The following is a 15,549-nucleotide window of genomic DNA, read 5'->3' as shown; positions in this document are numbered from 1 at the left end:
TTGGGGACACATTGCAGGGCTGAGTGGGATTCTCTCGCCCAGCCCCAGAGCATCCCGGGATCCCCATTGCCCCGCAGCTAGGAAGCAGCCGGGGAGAGGGAGATATCACAGGGGGGAATCAGTGGCAGAACTGTCCGTCCACGGGTGACCCCCGTGTTTCTGATGCTCCAAAGCCCCGAGGGGGCGGTCCTGTTTCCCCCTCCCCTCAGTCTGTGCCCCGTACCCCCACCCGCAGATCCCGCAGCGCTCCGACGGGCACCCCTCTCCCCATGCCCCGAGGGGGCGGCTCCGTTGTCCTCACCTCCCCCCCGGTGTGAGCAGCCCCAGGACCGACACCCCCTGCCCTCTGCCTCCCGCTCTGCCACGCACCCCACACCCACACCCACACCCACACCCACACCCACACCCACACCCACACCCACACCCACACCCACACCCACACCCACACCCACACCCACACCCGTGTGCCCCGAGGGGGCGGCTCCGCCCTCACCGCTCAGGTGCCGGCGATTGGGTGGAATATGCAAATACCGCGGTGACGTCAGGCGGCTCCGGCCCAGAGAGCAGAAATAAGGCCGGCCCGCCCTGCACCGCCGACTCGCTCGCAGCCGCTGCCGGCTCGGACCGCCTTCTCCCGGCCACCCACTACCCGGTCCGCCCCGTCTCGCCGCTCGGTTCCTCAGGTAAGTGCCCCTCCGCGACTGCCTATAGGGGTGCACCGCACCTCATCCCACCTGCTCCGTACCGCACCTCATTCCACCTGCTCCGTACCGCATCTTTCGTCCCTGCCCCGCGTCTCTGCGCGCCCGGCGGAGCGCTGGCATCCCCGCCCGAGGTGCGGGGCGAGCGACCGCGGCAGCCGCGCTGCTGCCCGCTCCTGTCCGCTCCGCGGGGCGCGCTTGGGGGTGGGCAGGCGCGGAGCCCCCGCCGCCCCCCGCGGAGCCCCGGGCTGGGCGCGGTAACAAGTGGGACCCCTCGTCGGGGCTGGGAGCCGGTGGGGTGGGAATCTCTCAGAGGGGATCGTCCCCTCCTCACACCGCGTTGCCCAGCGAGGGGAGCGAGAGGGGGAATTGCCCCTCGGCGTGGGGGGCTGGGGGTGAATGCGGCTTCTTCCCCTCGGGCGCGGCGTGCGGTCGGTCCCCGCCTGCCCGGAGCTGCCGCCGTCGGGGGGGACGCGGGGCCGGGGAAGGTTTCCCGCCGCGGTCGCGAGTGGGGTCGGAGTTTCCCCTCGCGGCCACGGGGTGGCACTGGTGGCCGCCACCTCGAAGTGCCCCGGGCCGCTGGTGTCCCCCGGCCGCCTGTCACCCCTCCTTAGACAGCCCCTCACCCTTCCCGACTCCTCCGGGTGCCCTCCAGCCTCCGGGGCCAAGGGTTAAGTTTGCGGTCGGTAGCTGTGCGGGCTCCCTTCGAAACTTGCCTAAAATTTTGTCGCCTAGGGGGGTGCGGGGGGTGTACGGGACACACGACCCCTAAATCGCTCTTTGGGGGTGTTGCCCACCGGCTGCAAGGGCGGGGAGGGCATCGAATGCGTAACCTCGGAGTAAACCGGACCCAAGTGTCCCGGGAGCAGCCTTGAAAACGCGGGTTTAATGATATCCAAGGTGAGATTTAGGGTCTGCTTCATCCCTGCTGGATTGATGTTCCTTGTATTTCTTCTGGGAAATACTGAAGTGTTTTGGAGGATTGAAAAGATCAAATTAAAAACTCTTACGTGTGCTTTTTGCTGGGATGAAATGCCTGGTTTGTGCTTAAAAACACCCCAGCTCATTCCAGTGGGTTCTTAATGCATCAAAACTTTTAAGCATTTATCTCCGATGCTGCAGATCGCTGGCTGAAAGCCTTATTGGGCTTGATTGTGCTTTGCTTGAAAGGTTATCTGAGAACAGATTTTTCTCCTTAATTTTGTAGCTTCATTTTGTAGCAGTTATAGCACTCAGCAAGAAATTACGGACATCAGAAATTATTTTACAGTCCGCGGAAATGCTGTTTAGATAAGGCTGAAGCAATTGGAGCAGTTGATGGTAGAAGAAGTGAGGATCAGATTCTTATCTGGTGCTAATAGAGCCAATTTATCTAGAGGTAATGGTTTGGTCCCTGATGCTTCTTTCTTTTTGCTATAGCAACAGCCATAATGTCAGGTAATTAAGTTCAGCCTCTTTCTAACGAGAAGCTTGTTGTTAAAAGCTGTTTCGAACTATGAATTTTTCAATGCTTAAAAATAAGCCCTGAGCAGCCTTGAGAACAACCCCCAAAACTGCTCTTGGCAAGTTCTTCAATCCTGTTAGAGTCACCATAATTGAATTCTTAAAAGCTTCTGGGTTGTGGAGGAAAAAAAAAAAAAAAAAAGTTGTGGGACATCTGCAGCAATTTAGCCGTCCTACTGCATGTCACAGGGTTTGTGGTGTTCTCCACTTTGGTGTTCAATGTGAGCAATCCCCTTCCTTTTTCAAGGTGACCCTTGAGCAGCCCTCAAACCTCTGCCTGTCCCTTCGGTTTGCATCTCCTTTCTCTCCCTCTTCATTCACAAGGTTTGCACCAATTTTCTTGCCAGCTGAGGCTCTCTCGTTGTGTTACGTCTGCACGAAACCTACGGGATTGGAAAGGAGGGGGGAAAAGAGGCTCAGGGTGGGTGATCTGCAGTTTTTGGTGCTACACCAGTCCCTGTAGGGTCCCCCCAGGCTGGGCACCCTGTGCCATCGTGGTGGGGCTTCTTCAGATGCCGGTGGGTAGCGTGGGGCTGCTGTGTGTGTGGCAGTGGTTTGTGAGAAGGTGATGCCTGCTGCAAGGGAGGCTGAGATGCTGCAGAAACAGCAACCTTTAGGTAAACTTTAAGGCTTTGCATTGTGATTTCTTTCAAAGTAAGAGCTGGGATTGCTTTGGAAGCAATATCCCTGAAAGCGAAGGGATGTGATGCTCAGCTTTGTTTGACTCTAAAATAGGCTGGTTTCATTCTAGCATCTGCATTACAGTTACTAATTTCTGCATTACACAGGAGATTAAAATCTGTCTGTTTGCTCACAGGCACTGCTAAGTGCAAGTGTGTGATAGACTCACTCCCCCTTCCCCCCTCAGCTCTTGAGACTCAGGCTGTTTATCTACAAATGTTGTTGGTTTATTTTTTTATTCTGAGTCCAACTGCTTGTTTAACGCAGACATTTCCATATGTGAGCTCTGATTGATCTGGGCAGTGCTGTCTGTACAGGCTCACGTCCAAACCTGATTGTCATTCAAGTGAGGAAGGGGAATCAGCACTAAAACTTGTCTGAGTTTACAGGGGTGGTGTGGGTCTATTTGAATTTTTTTGTTGATTTTTGGGAACTTGAGACTGCAGCCCGGTAGCTGTAGTGGGTGATGCAGCTGCAGCCCAGGCTCTGCAAGGAGCAAAGCTGCTCCTCAGGTTAAGGCAAAGCTGAGCTGTGGGTTAGGATGCCAAGTGACACAGAACTCCTGTGGGATTTTTGGAGTTAATGATGTTTATGGTGCATGTTTGTTGCTTGGTTTAGGCTATTCAGATATCTAAGAGATATTCCTGTGTTCCCCTCTGAGTGAGAGCAATTCGGGTGCTGCCACTCAGTATGCAATAAAAAAAGTGATTTCTAAACTGACCAGAGAAAAGCTCTAGAAATTCTGTTTATAAATCAGCTGGAATTTCTAGCAGGTGGAGGCTGCCCTTTCAGCTTCATCAGTGTAACAGACAGCCTAATCCAAACACCATCATGTTTGCCAGCACTTAGTTATTTATTAAATAGCCATTAAGGTACCTAGTCCCTGGTTTTGCTCTAGGGTGGTCATTTCAAGCTGTGTAGGAGTCTAAGATCTCTCAAACTGCAAAGTCCAGTAGTTGTATTTGTTGTGCTGGTATCAGTTGAGGATACAAAATACCTCTACAAACAAATAGAGCATTGCTATAGGAGAGCAATTCATATGTGACAAGGCACTCCTGGCTTGTTGACATAGTGACTTCTATTTATTAAACATTTATTTGTAGCTCTGGTAACGTTACATCAGAGGCTTCTAATTGGAATTCAGAAAGCTTAATAAATTTGGATTTCATCCTGAGTGCTCTCAGTTCAGAGCGTTTCTATCAGGGCTAAGAAAAAGCCAGGAGCTCCATGGGTGTTGTGCTGTTCCTTCTGTGGATGGAGAAATAGCTGAGCCCCAGTCAGTGATGGTGGGGATGGTCATGGCTCCAAAATGAATAGTGATGTACTCTGCAGCAAATCTGTGGTGTGAAGACACTGGAAAATGAGCCCTGTCAAGACCAGGTATGTCATGGTGGCTTAATTCAGCCAGGCTTCATTTTGCCATTAGCAGGTAACTCCCTTGTTAATGTGTATTGCTCAAAGCAAGCAGCAGCCTGTCACTTCCAAGCTATAGAAATGTCATTGCTTGCTTCATTAAGTGGTCATTATGCTTCGTTAAGGGTCCATGTTAACATTCTCTGCAGCTGCCTTGAAAGGTCAACACTTCCCTCAGCTACCAAGGAAATGGTCCCAGGCCTGAAGACTCCTTTGGTATTTTGACTATGAAAAGTAATGATGCTGTCTGGTGTCCTGTTCCCCCAAAAGTTCAGCTGAAGCCCAGAGCTGGGGGCCAGCGTGGGGCTGTGCATGTAGCAGTATGTGGTAGTTCCACCTGACAACACTTTGAGTAGCTGCATTGGGTTTACTTCCAAGTTAATTAAAAAAAAATAAATACCCACAGCAAGAATGACTCCTCAAAGTGGATGCTGTTGTGGTGGAAAGTCCTTGCTTCCCAGTTTCCTGCAGCTGGTGTGGTGGGATTGCCAGGGAGATGGTGCTGCTGTTGAGAAGGATGAGTTTGGGAAGGGCTGGAAATGTCTTTTTGGGACAGAAGCAAGTGAGGAGAGAAATCACAGCCCCAGGTGGGGCTCACCTACATTTTGGTGAAGAAACACATCAGCCCTCCTCAGCACAGAGTTTGGTTGAGGTCTTGGAAGTCTTCCTGAGTTCAGTGACCATCCAGGGGAACAGATTCCTGCATTTTGGATGTCAGCTGTCTGCTCGTAGCCAAAAGGGTGACAGTGGCTGTGTCTGCTCGAGGCAGCATCATCCTCTGAACCTGAGTGGAGTGATGATATTTTCTGTCACACTGCTGGAAGCCTCCAGTGGTCAAAGAAGTGAGTGTGGGTGTGTGGGGCTTTTCTGAAGAGCTGCTGAGGATACGAGTGTGTGTCCCTGGTTATGAGTGAGCTTGGGCTGCTGAGGGTTCTGGAGATGGGATAAACTCACCTTTTGGCTTCCTCAGTACCATAATCTCATGTTTTGGTGTGTTTTGCTCTGGGCTGTAGTAGTTAGAGCTAGAAATCCCAGAGCTCTGCTCTTTCAGGTGCTATGTGAGAACAGTATGTTGTCTGGAGCAGAGATTTGGGGTAGATGTTTCACTAAACTGCTACAAAGGGAGTTCATTGAGAATACAGTTGGGTCAAAAAATAAAACAATAGAAAAATCAGAAGAATCAGCACAAAAAATAGAAGAATCAGCACATGCTGGGGGAGTCAGCAGAGCTCCAGTGGCCCTGCCCAGGTGTGGATGGGTGCTGTGGTCTGAAGCTTCTCTCGTGTAACTGAATCTGAGCTGAGTTTGGTGGAGATGATTGCTTTATGACTGTTCTCTTCTTTTCAACAGATGTGAAATGATGACATCAAGAAGCTTCTGGCTACTTCTTGTATTGCTTGGGGTTTTCTGGTCAGTGACAAGGGGATGGATGGATGTGGAGAGGAGCAGAAGGCTGCGTTTGGATGAGGGGAGGTTGCATCAAGAGGTACTGTACCCCTGCTGCAGCTACAACTCCTGTGTCTCTAGTTTTATGCTATGTTCAGGCAATCTGTACTGTGAAAACAAAAGGCAAGTGAGGGCTTATCTGTATAGATTTGTATTAAACACCTGCTGAGCAGGTCAAGAACAAAACAGTGATTGGGTACAAACTGTGAAAGAGAAGCTCTTGCAGTCCCTGAGTGTGTTGCCATCATCCAGGAGTGAAAATGTGCATCTGGCTGTTGTGGGGTTGCCATCTTTGTCCCAAAGAGTTGACAGGGCTCTGTCCTGGGGCTGCTGGCACCAGTGAAACTGAATTTAAGAAGCAGATTTTTGTCTTTGCTCTTTGTTTGGGTCTCTGGACCTTTAGGTCAGACCTGAAAAAGTCTTTTTGCTCCTCTCTGAGATATGGGTGGTTCTGAGAGAACCAGCAAAGTGACTGCCTGGAGTGTTTTCCTCCTGCTTTTCTGCTGTCAGAGCCCTGCTAATTGCAGAGTAGGCAGAAAGGGACCAAGGGACATGATGGCAATAGTGAGGGACGATGACCTTCATCCAGCTAGAGAGGACCTCTCATGCCTGGGATGCTGGGGAGTCCTCATGCATGGCTGCAGGATGGAAATGAGTCCCTGAGCTTGTGGGAGCAGGGAAGCCACTGAACCCATTTTCAGTGCTGGAGGTGACAGTTTTGGGTTTTCTTGCTGTGGTTGAAGCAGGTCCCTGCTCTGAGCAGTGCCTGGTGCAGGCTGTCCCAGCAGGGGATGTCCCCAGCAGGGATTCTGGGTTTCTGGACCAGAGCTCCCACTGGTGTGAGCCCCCCAGACAGGGGTAGGCACAGCCTTTCACATGCCCAAGCCTGAGGAATACAACAAAGGCCCTAAAAATTCAGAAGTGGGACTTTTATGAAAGGAACATGATGGATGCTGAAAGGATTTTAGTTTTTTAATTAAGCCCTGATTATTGGGGGGTTGCTGAACGGTGGCTCAAATGCCTGGAAGTGGGAGATGGTGGGGGAGGCAAGGGAGAGGAAATGAGGATTTTTTTCACTGCTGTTGTCTCGAACACTCAGGAGCTTGCAGACTCAAATATTAGTCAGTACAGGCTAATGATGAGCCCCTGATGGATTCAGGCTGCAATTGGATCTCTTTAAGCCTCAGGATTTTGTTCTAGTTGGACAATATCACTTCTCCCAGTCATGTCCAATCTGCAAATACCCACAGCTGTGTGCATTGCTTCAGCAAAGCAGTTTAAGCCAATTAAAAAGATGCTTTTCAGTGCTCAGCAGGACTTGAAGATCATTCCAGTGGGGTTGGAGATTCTGCAGGTGGGAGTTCTGCCTCAGGTGTACTTTTTCCTTGAGGTCTCCATCCTCTGTTCTTTAAAAGTGAAGAAAAAGTTCTCCTCTGTACCCCCATTATTATTTTGTTGCTGTGTAGGCTCAGGAAGTGAGCACCCTGTTCAACACGTTCTCCTATCCCCGATGACTTATTTTTTTTTTGTTTAAAATTAAATATTTTGCATGCTTTTTAAAGTCTTCATGCTTTACTAATGAATATTAGTTTTGATTTTTTTTAAAAAAAGTTACTCTGAGGAATTAAATTCATTACTCAAATTATTTGCTTCGACATAAATTACTACTACTACATAAACTACTAATTGTATCATACTACTTGAAAGATACTGATTCATTTGATCTTCCTCTAAAAACCATGAAGTTATTGCATCGATTACTTGATCTTCTTGAAAGGATCTAAACTAAGAACATATTTGCCCAGAATTTATAATGGGGAGTGAATAGCTGCACTCTTTGTACATTAAAATTTTTACTAAAATAATTTCAAGACAAGTTATAATGCAGATTTTAAAACTCAATGTACAGGAAATATGTTCCAGAAGAAATAGTGTTTATATAGTGTGGCACCAAACACCAATCTCTGGAAGCCCTTTCAAGTAGCTTTCAGGTAGGTCAGTGAAATTGAAAACTGTTTTCTTTCAGCCATAGTATGTTTCAATAATAATAATCACCTTTTTCTAGTGATATTTGGTCTCACTCAATTTAGAGCTTTTCACCCAAGTGTTTGTTAGTTCCTAAATTCACGCTTTGATTAAGCTGTAATTCCATTACCATGCCTTGAAAATATTGAATCACAAATAGAAAAGCTCCCAGCAATTTACCAAAATTGCTTTAAAAATATGTAAAGGGTTAATTTGCAGGTCAACTCATTTGAAGTGTGCTCTGATCTAAAATTCCCATGAATTTCATGGAAGCAAACGCTTGGGTATGGATCACTGACCTTCTCTAATACTTGTTCTGATCTACATAGGAACAAGTTTACTGAATCAAAAACATTGCTTAATTTATGTTGGGATTGCTAAATCGATTTCTTCATGGTCTGTGGTAGAATTATTGCAGTTGTGCTTTGCATTTAGAAAAGAAAAGTGAGTCTGCAGGCCCCAGACTGCAATATACAGCCCTTCTGCATGAGAAATGAAGTCTCTAACACAGCAGTGATGTATTTTTTTTCATGATGCTCAGCCTTCCAATTCAAATTTATGGGCTGTTCCAGAGAAGAGGTTTTATTTTCTGAAATATTTTTAGTCCTGGTGAGAGGAGGTAATGAATGTGTATGCAGGCTGAAATTTCATGGGTGGAGAATGAATTAAAATAGAAAACCTAATTAAGAAAAGGACAATGTTCATATTTACTGGAAAGCTGTCACTTGCCTGGTCCATGTTAATTTTTTGAGTATGTTGCTGTCACTTTTACATGGTGGAACTTTAGGCCCTGAAGTGATGGTTTTGGGGCAGATTTTGCCTCTGCCTTCAGCAAGGTTGATTCCATGGAGGTGACCACGTTTCTGGTGCTGGCTTCAAGTTGGCCACGAAGCAGCAGATGGTGTGATTTGGGGTGACATCTGTTTTCAAAGGAAGTCTCAAAACCACAACTGAGTCATACAATCAGAGAATGGGTTGAGTTGAAAGGGCCCTTAAACACCATGTAGTTCCATCTCCCACCAGCCCAGCTTGTTCCAAACCCCATCCAACTTGGGCTTCAATATTTCCAGGGATGGGGCAGCCACAGTTTCTCTGGGTAACCTGGGACAGGGTCTCCCCAGCCTCATAATAAAGCATTTGTTCCTAATCTCTTAACTTAAATCTACCTTTAGTCTCTACCAGGTAATTCACACCAGTGATTTTTTTAATCTACTGAGGTGTTTTACAAAAGCATCTCTAATTAAATATTGAAATTTTACTGGGAGTTTTCCTTCTCCTGTCCCCTGTTTTCCATGTGAGAAGCTGCTTTTCCACGTGTGCTGAATCCAAGCAGGTTTTGCCATGGTTCTGGAAGCAAGTTTCTCCTCTCCTCAACCCATGGTGCAGCAGAGCAGCTCTCCAGCTCTTCCTCAACTCATCCCATCTGCTGCAGGGAGCTTCTTAACCAGGAGTCCACACAGTGCTGTGTCTCAGAAATGAAATTTTGTGTTGTTTTCCAGGGCACTGCTGGCAGGTAGCCTGGATGCTATTGTTTTAGCTGGATAGTGTGAAAGGGGAGGATAAACCTGTGTTTGGTACATGTTTGGTACATATCGATGACTTAGATGAAGGGATTGAGTCCATCATCAGCAAATTCGCAGACGACACCAAGCTGGGAGGAAGTGTGGACCAGCCAGAAGGCAGGAGGGCTCTGCAGAGGGACCTGGACAGACTGGAGAGTTGGGCTGATTCCAATGGGATGAGGTTCAACACAACAGCCCCATGGGGAGCTCCAGGCTGGGCACAGAGTGGTTGGAGAGCAGCCAGGCAGAAAGGGACCTGGGAATCTGGATTGCCAGGAAGCTGAAGAGGAGCCAGCAGTGTGCCCAGGTGGCCAAGAAGGCCAATGGCATCCTGGGCTGGCTCAGGAACAGCATGGCCAGCAGGTCCAGGGAAGGGATTCTGCCCCTGTGCTCAGCCCTGGTGAGGCCACACCTCGAGTCCTGTGTCCAGTTCTGGGCCCCTCAGTTCAGGAAGGATATCAAGGTCCTGGAACAGGTCCAAAGGAGGGCAACCCGGCTGGTGAAGGGACTCAAGCACAGGCCCTATGAAGAGAGGCTGAGAGAGCTGGGGCTGTTCAGCCTGAAGAAGAGGAGGCTCAGGGGAGACCTCATCACTCTCTACAACTCCCTGAAAGGAGGTTGTAGCCAGGTGGGGGTTGGGCTCTTTTCCCAGACGACTTTCAACAAGACAAGAGGACACAGTCTTAAGTTGTGCCAGGGGAGATTTAGGTTAGATATTAGAAAGAATTTTTTTATGGAGAGGGTGATCAGGCAATGGAATGGACTGCCCGGTGAGGTGGTGGATTCTTCATCCCTGGAGACATTTAAAAAGAGACTGGATGTGGCACTCAGTGCCATGGGCTGGGAACCGCACCGGTGGGTCAAGGGTTGGACTTGATGAGCTCTGAGGTCCCTTCCAACCCAGCTAATTCTATGATTCTATGATACAGCTGCTTTGTGCTGAATTGTTGGAGGAAGGGTTTGGATGGCACTGATGGCTCTGGAGTGGTTACAGGACAGATTGGGCTACACAACCAGAACTGCTTGGTGGTTTTCTAGAAAATACTTCATGGCTTTCGTTTGGCTCTGTATTTATCCCCCACCTTCCTTTTTAAGAAATCTGAGACACCAGAGATGTCGACAGCCCCCCAGCTCCTGTAGGCAGAAGGGCTGCTTCCCTGGGGAGGTTCCTCCAGCACAGAGCTCCAAGGGATGCTCTGAGTATTTGCAAAAGTAGCAGAGGCTCTTACAGATCCAGCCATGGGTTTCTTGGCTTTTCCCCTTGCCTGTATCTCCTGTACCTTTTTCCCCTAAGGAGCAAGACATAGGACATGCATTGTTTGACTTATTCATTAATTATTACCCCTGTGGCACTTGAATGGCTTAAAATCACCAACCCTCACTGTCCTGGGGTCATACCAACCCTTCAGTGCCATCCTGCCCAGGACAGAGCATCCCTCCAGCCTGCAGCCTCAACTGCACATTTCCAGATTTCTTAATTCCAGGTGAAATTTTTAACAATTTTCAGGTTTTTCAATGTCTGTTCCCTTGCTGCTGTGGCTGAAGACCTCAGTTGTCTATTGCCAAGCAGCAGAGGAGTCATGGTGATGATTTTGTGCTCCTTCCCCAAGGGAAGATGTATGTCCTGGCCTGACAGATTATCCAAGAGCTGCTTTGGGAAGTGAGGTACAAAACTGCAAAGGCTTTTGAGAAAAGCTTTTGCTTATAATTCAAATAGGGGTGTAATTTCAGAACCTAAGCTTAGAATACGACAGGCACAGTATATCTGTTTTATATGCAGTTGAAGATCTAATATCCTGATATTTAGTTGAAGAAATATTATTAGTAATGTATTCTCTTGCCATGTGTGTGTTCTTCCTGCCTGTAAGTCTGTTTGGAGAAAGGAAGGCATTAGATTTAAATTAAAATCTATACTGGACTACATCCTCCCCCTGCTTTAAACATTTATAAAGGTGAGACAAGACTTAAAATTATTTTTGTGTCACTTTGGTATGTCCTGATGATAATTCACTCTTTTTCTGCATTTAAGTGGTATTTCTAACAAACTCTAATTGCTCTTTGTACATTTCTCTAAATTTTAACCAGTGTATTATCCCTGTGGGGATGGGAAACTCTTGTCCTGGGTGCTGGCTCTTTGGTTATTTGCACTTCAAGGTGCTGTGAAATGGTTTCATAGTATTAGGATGGATCCCTTGGGGTCTTTCAGCATCCCCAAGCCCCCCTTGCCCCCCTCCTGTGTACCCAGAGGGTTTAATAAATGCTGTATCTTAGGAGATAGTGTTATGCTTGAAGGACTGGAAAATTTGGAGTGGGCAGCTCCAAATGTGCTGAGCTGTGGCACAAAGTGACCCTAGGAATCAAATCTCAGTTTTTCTCATGTCACAGTTGAGCAACTGTGAAAAATCATACCCAGGTGGGGAAATGCTGTTATCATCCTGAAGCAGAGAATAAGACCACAGGAAAACATCTTGCAGATAAAAAAAAAAAATAAAAAAAAATCTAAGGCTTTTTTAACTTGGGCTATGATGTGACAGAAGATTATGGTTTGGGATATTTTGTTCAGAAGCTACTTAACTTTAAAATACTAAATATTGACCTTTTTTTTTTAAATAATGTTACCAATCCTCCCTTAAAAAAAAAAAAAAAAGCCTGTAGTGATAGTTTTTAAAGGAAGACAGTTCTACTTTAAGCACTTTGTAACATCAAGCTGGGGAATTCTGTTTTGGTTGCTTGGGGATTTTAGGTTTTATTTTGGTTTTTTTGATGTGGTTTTTGTTATTGTTGCTGTTAGGAGGGGTCTGCAAATTTGAGTTTTTTAAAACAGGCATCCCATGATGCTTTGACAACGTGGAAATTTGGAATTTTATGGTGTTCTACCTGGTGTTTCTTATGAAATAGCAGTGAGGAAAATCAGAGATGCAGCAATTATCTCAATTAGCTGCCGTATGGGTGAGCAGATGATGCTGTGTGATGGGAGACATCAGTGTTTTTCTCAATGTTTATACCAGACAGGACAAATCTAAATTGCCAGCGTCTGTACTGATAGCAAGCTTTCCCTAAACAGCAGTGCCTGATTTATTTTCTTCTTCATGCCTGGCTCAAAAAAAAAAAAAAAAAAAGTGGATGTTCTCTGCCTCCTTAGCATATTTTTTTTTTTTTTTTTAAATCTAGGTTGTAAACAGGAAATCCTGACTCAAACTAAGCTGTGTGTTGGTCAAAAGCACTGCAAATGCTCCAATCTGTATGCAGAGTGCTTCCCCTAGCCCTGGCTGGCTGGCACTGTAATTTTCCTGACCCTTCACTTGAGATAAGGATGCTCTGAAGGGAGTTTAAAAAAAATAAAGATCCCTGGGATGGTAACCTATTAATAGGAATAGCCACTTCTTTATTAATTTGCTAAACGAGTCAGGGCTGTAGAGTTAAAAATTGCACAGTTAGGCTGATCCTGAGAGAGGTCCCTGCAGACCTGGTGTGTGCAAAGGAAAGGTGAAATTTAGTGAAGGAGCCAGGGTGAGCCCAGCTGCTGAATTTCCTTTCTCTCCCTGCACAAGCAGAGCAGCCCCTTCCACAAAGTCTCAGGTAAAAGGGTCTAGCAATACCCAGACAACTTCTGAACCTGAAATGTTACTTCTTCTGCATCTCCTCCATCTGCTGGGGTTCTTGGCAATGTCCCCTGTGGTAACTTAGGGTCATAAAGAGGACTCTTTTTTTTTTTTTTTTTTGACTAAATCTGCATCAGGATTCAAGGGCAGGATGCTGCAGGGTTGTCCTATGAATTGCTGTATTTAGGGCAGCTGGGACCTCTTGGGGACCAAACTTGGTGGGATGAAATTCAACAAGGGGAAGTGTAGAGTTTTGCATTTGGGGAAGAACAACACGATGTCCCAGTATAGGTTGGGGGCTGAGCTGCTGGAGAGCAGTGGAGGTGAAAGAGACCTGGGGGTCCTGGTAGACAAGAAGATGCCCATGAGCCAGCAATGTGCCCTTGTGGCCAAGAAGGCCAATGGCATCCTGGGGTGCATTAGAAAGGGTGTGGTTAGTAGGTCAAGAGAGGTTCTCCTCCCCCTCTATTCTGCATTGGTGAGGCCACACCTGGAGTATTGTGTCCAGTTCTGGGCCCCTCAGTTCAAGAAGGACAGGGAAGTGCTTGAAAGAGTCCAGCTCAGAGCTACTGAGATGATTAAGGGAGTGGAACATCTCCCTTATGAGGAAAGGCTGAGGGAGCTGGGTCTCTTTAGTTTGGAGAAAAGGAGACTGAGGGGTGACCTCATCAATGTTTTCAAATATGTAAGGGGTGAGTGTCAGGGAGATGGAGTTAGGCTTTTCTCAGTGGTGACCAGTGATAGGACAAGGGGTAATGGGTGTAAATTGGAGCATAGGAGGTTCAAGTTGAACATCAGAAAAAATTTTTTTACTGTAAGGGTGACGGAGCCCTGGAACAGGCTGCCCAGGGGGGTTGTGGAGTCTCCTTCACTGGAGACATTCAAAACCCACCTGGACACGTTCCTAGGGGATGTACTCTAGGGGGCCCTGCTCTGGCAGGGGGGGTTGGACTAGATGATCTTTCCAGGTCCCTTCCAACCCCTAAGATTCTATGATTCTATGATTCTGTGATGTGGTAAGTGTCCCACAGGTGGGATCAGAAGCTGCTAAGAGAGGATGGTGAATGCCCACCCAGCTCCATCCAGATCCCTGGAGATACTGGTCTGGAAGTGGAGGCATTTGAGAAAGAAACAGAAAATGATGAAGAGGCACTGACTGTGAAGATTTACACCTTCAAATATTACCCTGAGCTGTTGCTCTGTGGTTATTTCTGCTCATCATGTGCAGGGCATGGGATATCAGCACTCATCCTCTGGTGTTAGGCAAAGGAAAACGAGGAGGATCCAGCAGACAGGGGCTTGTCTTCCCTAATTTCAAGCCTACCTGTGACTGCTTCATTACTAACCTTGCAAAACGTGCTCACTTTTCACTTCAAATTAGGAGGCAGGCAATGGCATGTGGCAATCTGGGGATGTGCAGGGACAAAAGGAACAGCTGGTGGAGGAAAAGCTGCAAACTGGCTTTTTTTCCCCTTCCCTGTGTGTATTGTACATGACTTATGAGCCAAGTAGAAAGTAATCTGTAGCCACTGTAATCTGGGACAATGTTGGGCTCTGCATGCTTTTCAGAGCAGTATTTTAGGGATTTGCAGGAAGAGGAGAGCATTGCTGTGTTTTGTAGTGCTCTGTATGGCCTTTGTGGGTATATAGGACAAATGTAGTTCTGGTTTTCTACAGAGGTGTTAAAAGGGTTTATTTACACTGATATCAAAGAGCATGAAAGTGGTTTTGCTGCTTGGGTCCATCACTAATGATTGTCAGTAAATCAGTTTGGAGTACATTGGCTGTCAAGCACTCTGCCACCTTGGATGTTCCCCCTGGGTAGTTGTATTTTAATGCTGTACTTTGCAGTCCTCCCCCCTGTGTATGTGCTGAATGAAATCTGATTTTTCATTCCAAAAGTGCTCTCTGCTCATCTCTGGGCCCATGATTCAGCAGGAATGGAGAGCCCAGGACACAAACTGGCTATTAGGGCTTGGCAGGACATTGGGATGCTGGCTTCTGAAAGAGGGGAGTTTTCCCTTTTTGTAGCAGCAGCAAAGGGCTTTGTGCAAACCAGTTGTTAAATTGCACAGAGTTTACTCAGGTGATGGGCAGCACCTGGCAGCTATGGGGGAGTGAAGAGGTTTAACAGCACAAAGTGAACTGCATTCCTGGGGTTGATTTTGATTTTTCACCCTCCTAATCCATGTAGGATTAGTCCTGTATCTCCTCTCCTGTGCTGACACTGGGTCTTTTGGAGCTGTGGTGTTTTGGTTTTTTTTTTCATCTCTGTGTGTGGTAAAAAACAATATTGGAGCAAATGCACAGCATTGATTTCCACATAACAATGATGAGCCACTCCACACACACAGAGCTGGAGGACCTTTTATTCTGCATTCAATTAACTAACATTAAAAAGGAGGAAAATGGGTGCTGCAAACAAACCTTGACAAACAAACCTGTTGTACTGCATTAATGCTGTTTAGAATGGCATTAATGAAGAAGCTTTAGAGAAGGAATCTAAAACAGATTTTTTTTCCCTTCCAAACATATGATTTATACTCTGATAAAATCAGATTTTTAGTTAAAGGGATTTGCAGTCATTAAATGGTGCCCATGAAATAAGTCCCATTT

General features: G+C 46.9%; 1 protein-coding gene across 2 annotated transcripts in view; it reads left to right on the top strand.

The window, feature by feature from the left end:
- The first annotated feature begins 460 nt into the window (after positions 1-460).
- Positions 461-15,549, top strand: part of FSTL4 (follistatin like 4) — a 197,472-nt gene continuing 182,383 nt past the window's right edge. For both annotated transcript variants that reach the window (XM_071759251.1, XM_071759249.1), the window contains exons 1-2: positions 461-683; positions 5,649-5,784. In XM_071759251.1, the coding sequence (XP_071615352.1) occupies positions 5,656-5,784 (129 nt within the window). In that variant the 5' untranslated portion in view covers positions 461-683; positions 5,649-5,655. The remainder of the gene's footprint in view (positions 684-5,648; positions 5,785-15,549) is intronic.

The sequence above is a fragment of the Heliangelus exortis genome, chromosome 15 (assembly GCF_036169615.1).
Source record: "Heliangelus exortis chromosome 15, bHelExo1.hap1, whole genome shotgun sequence".
Taxonomy (NCBI): domain Eukaryota; kingdom Metazoa; phylum Chordata; class Aves; order Apodiformes; family Trochilidae; genus Heliangelus; species Heliangelus exortis.
Note: the sequence above shows the minus strand (reverse complement) of the source record. Positions and strands in the feature narration are given on the sequence as shown.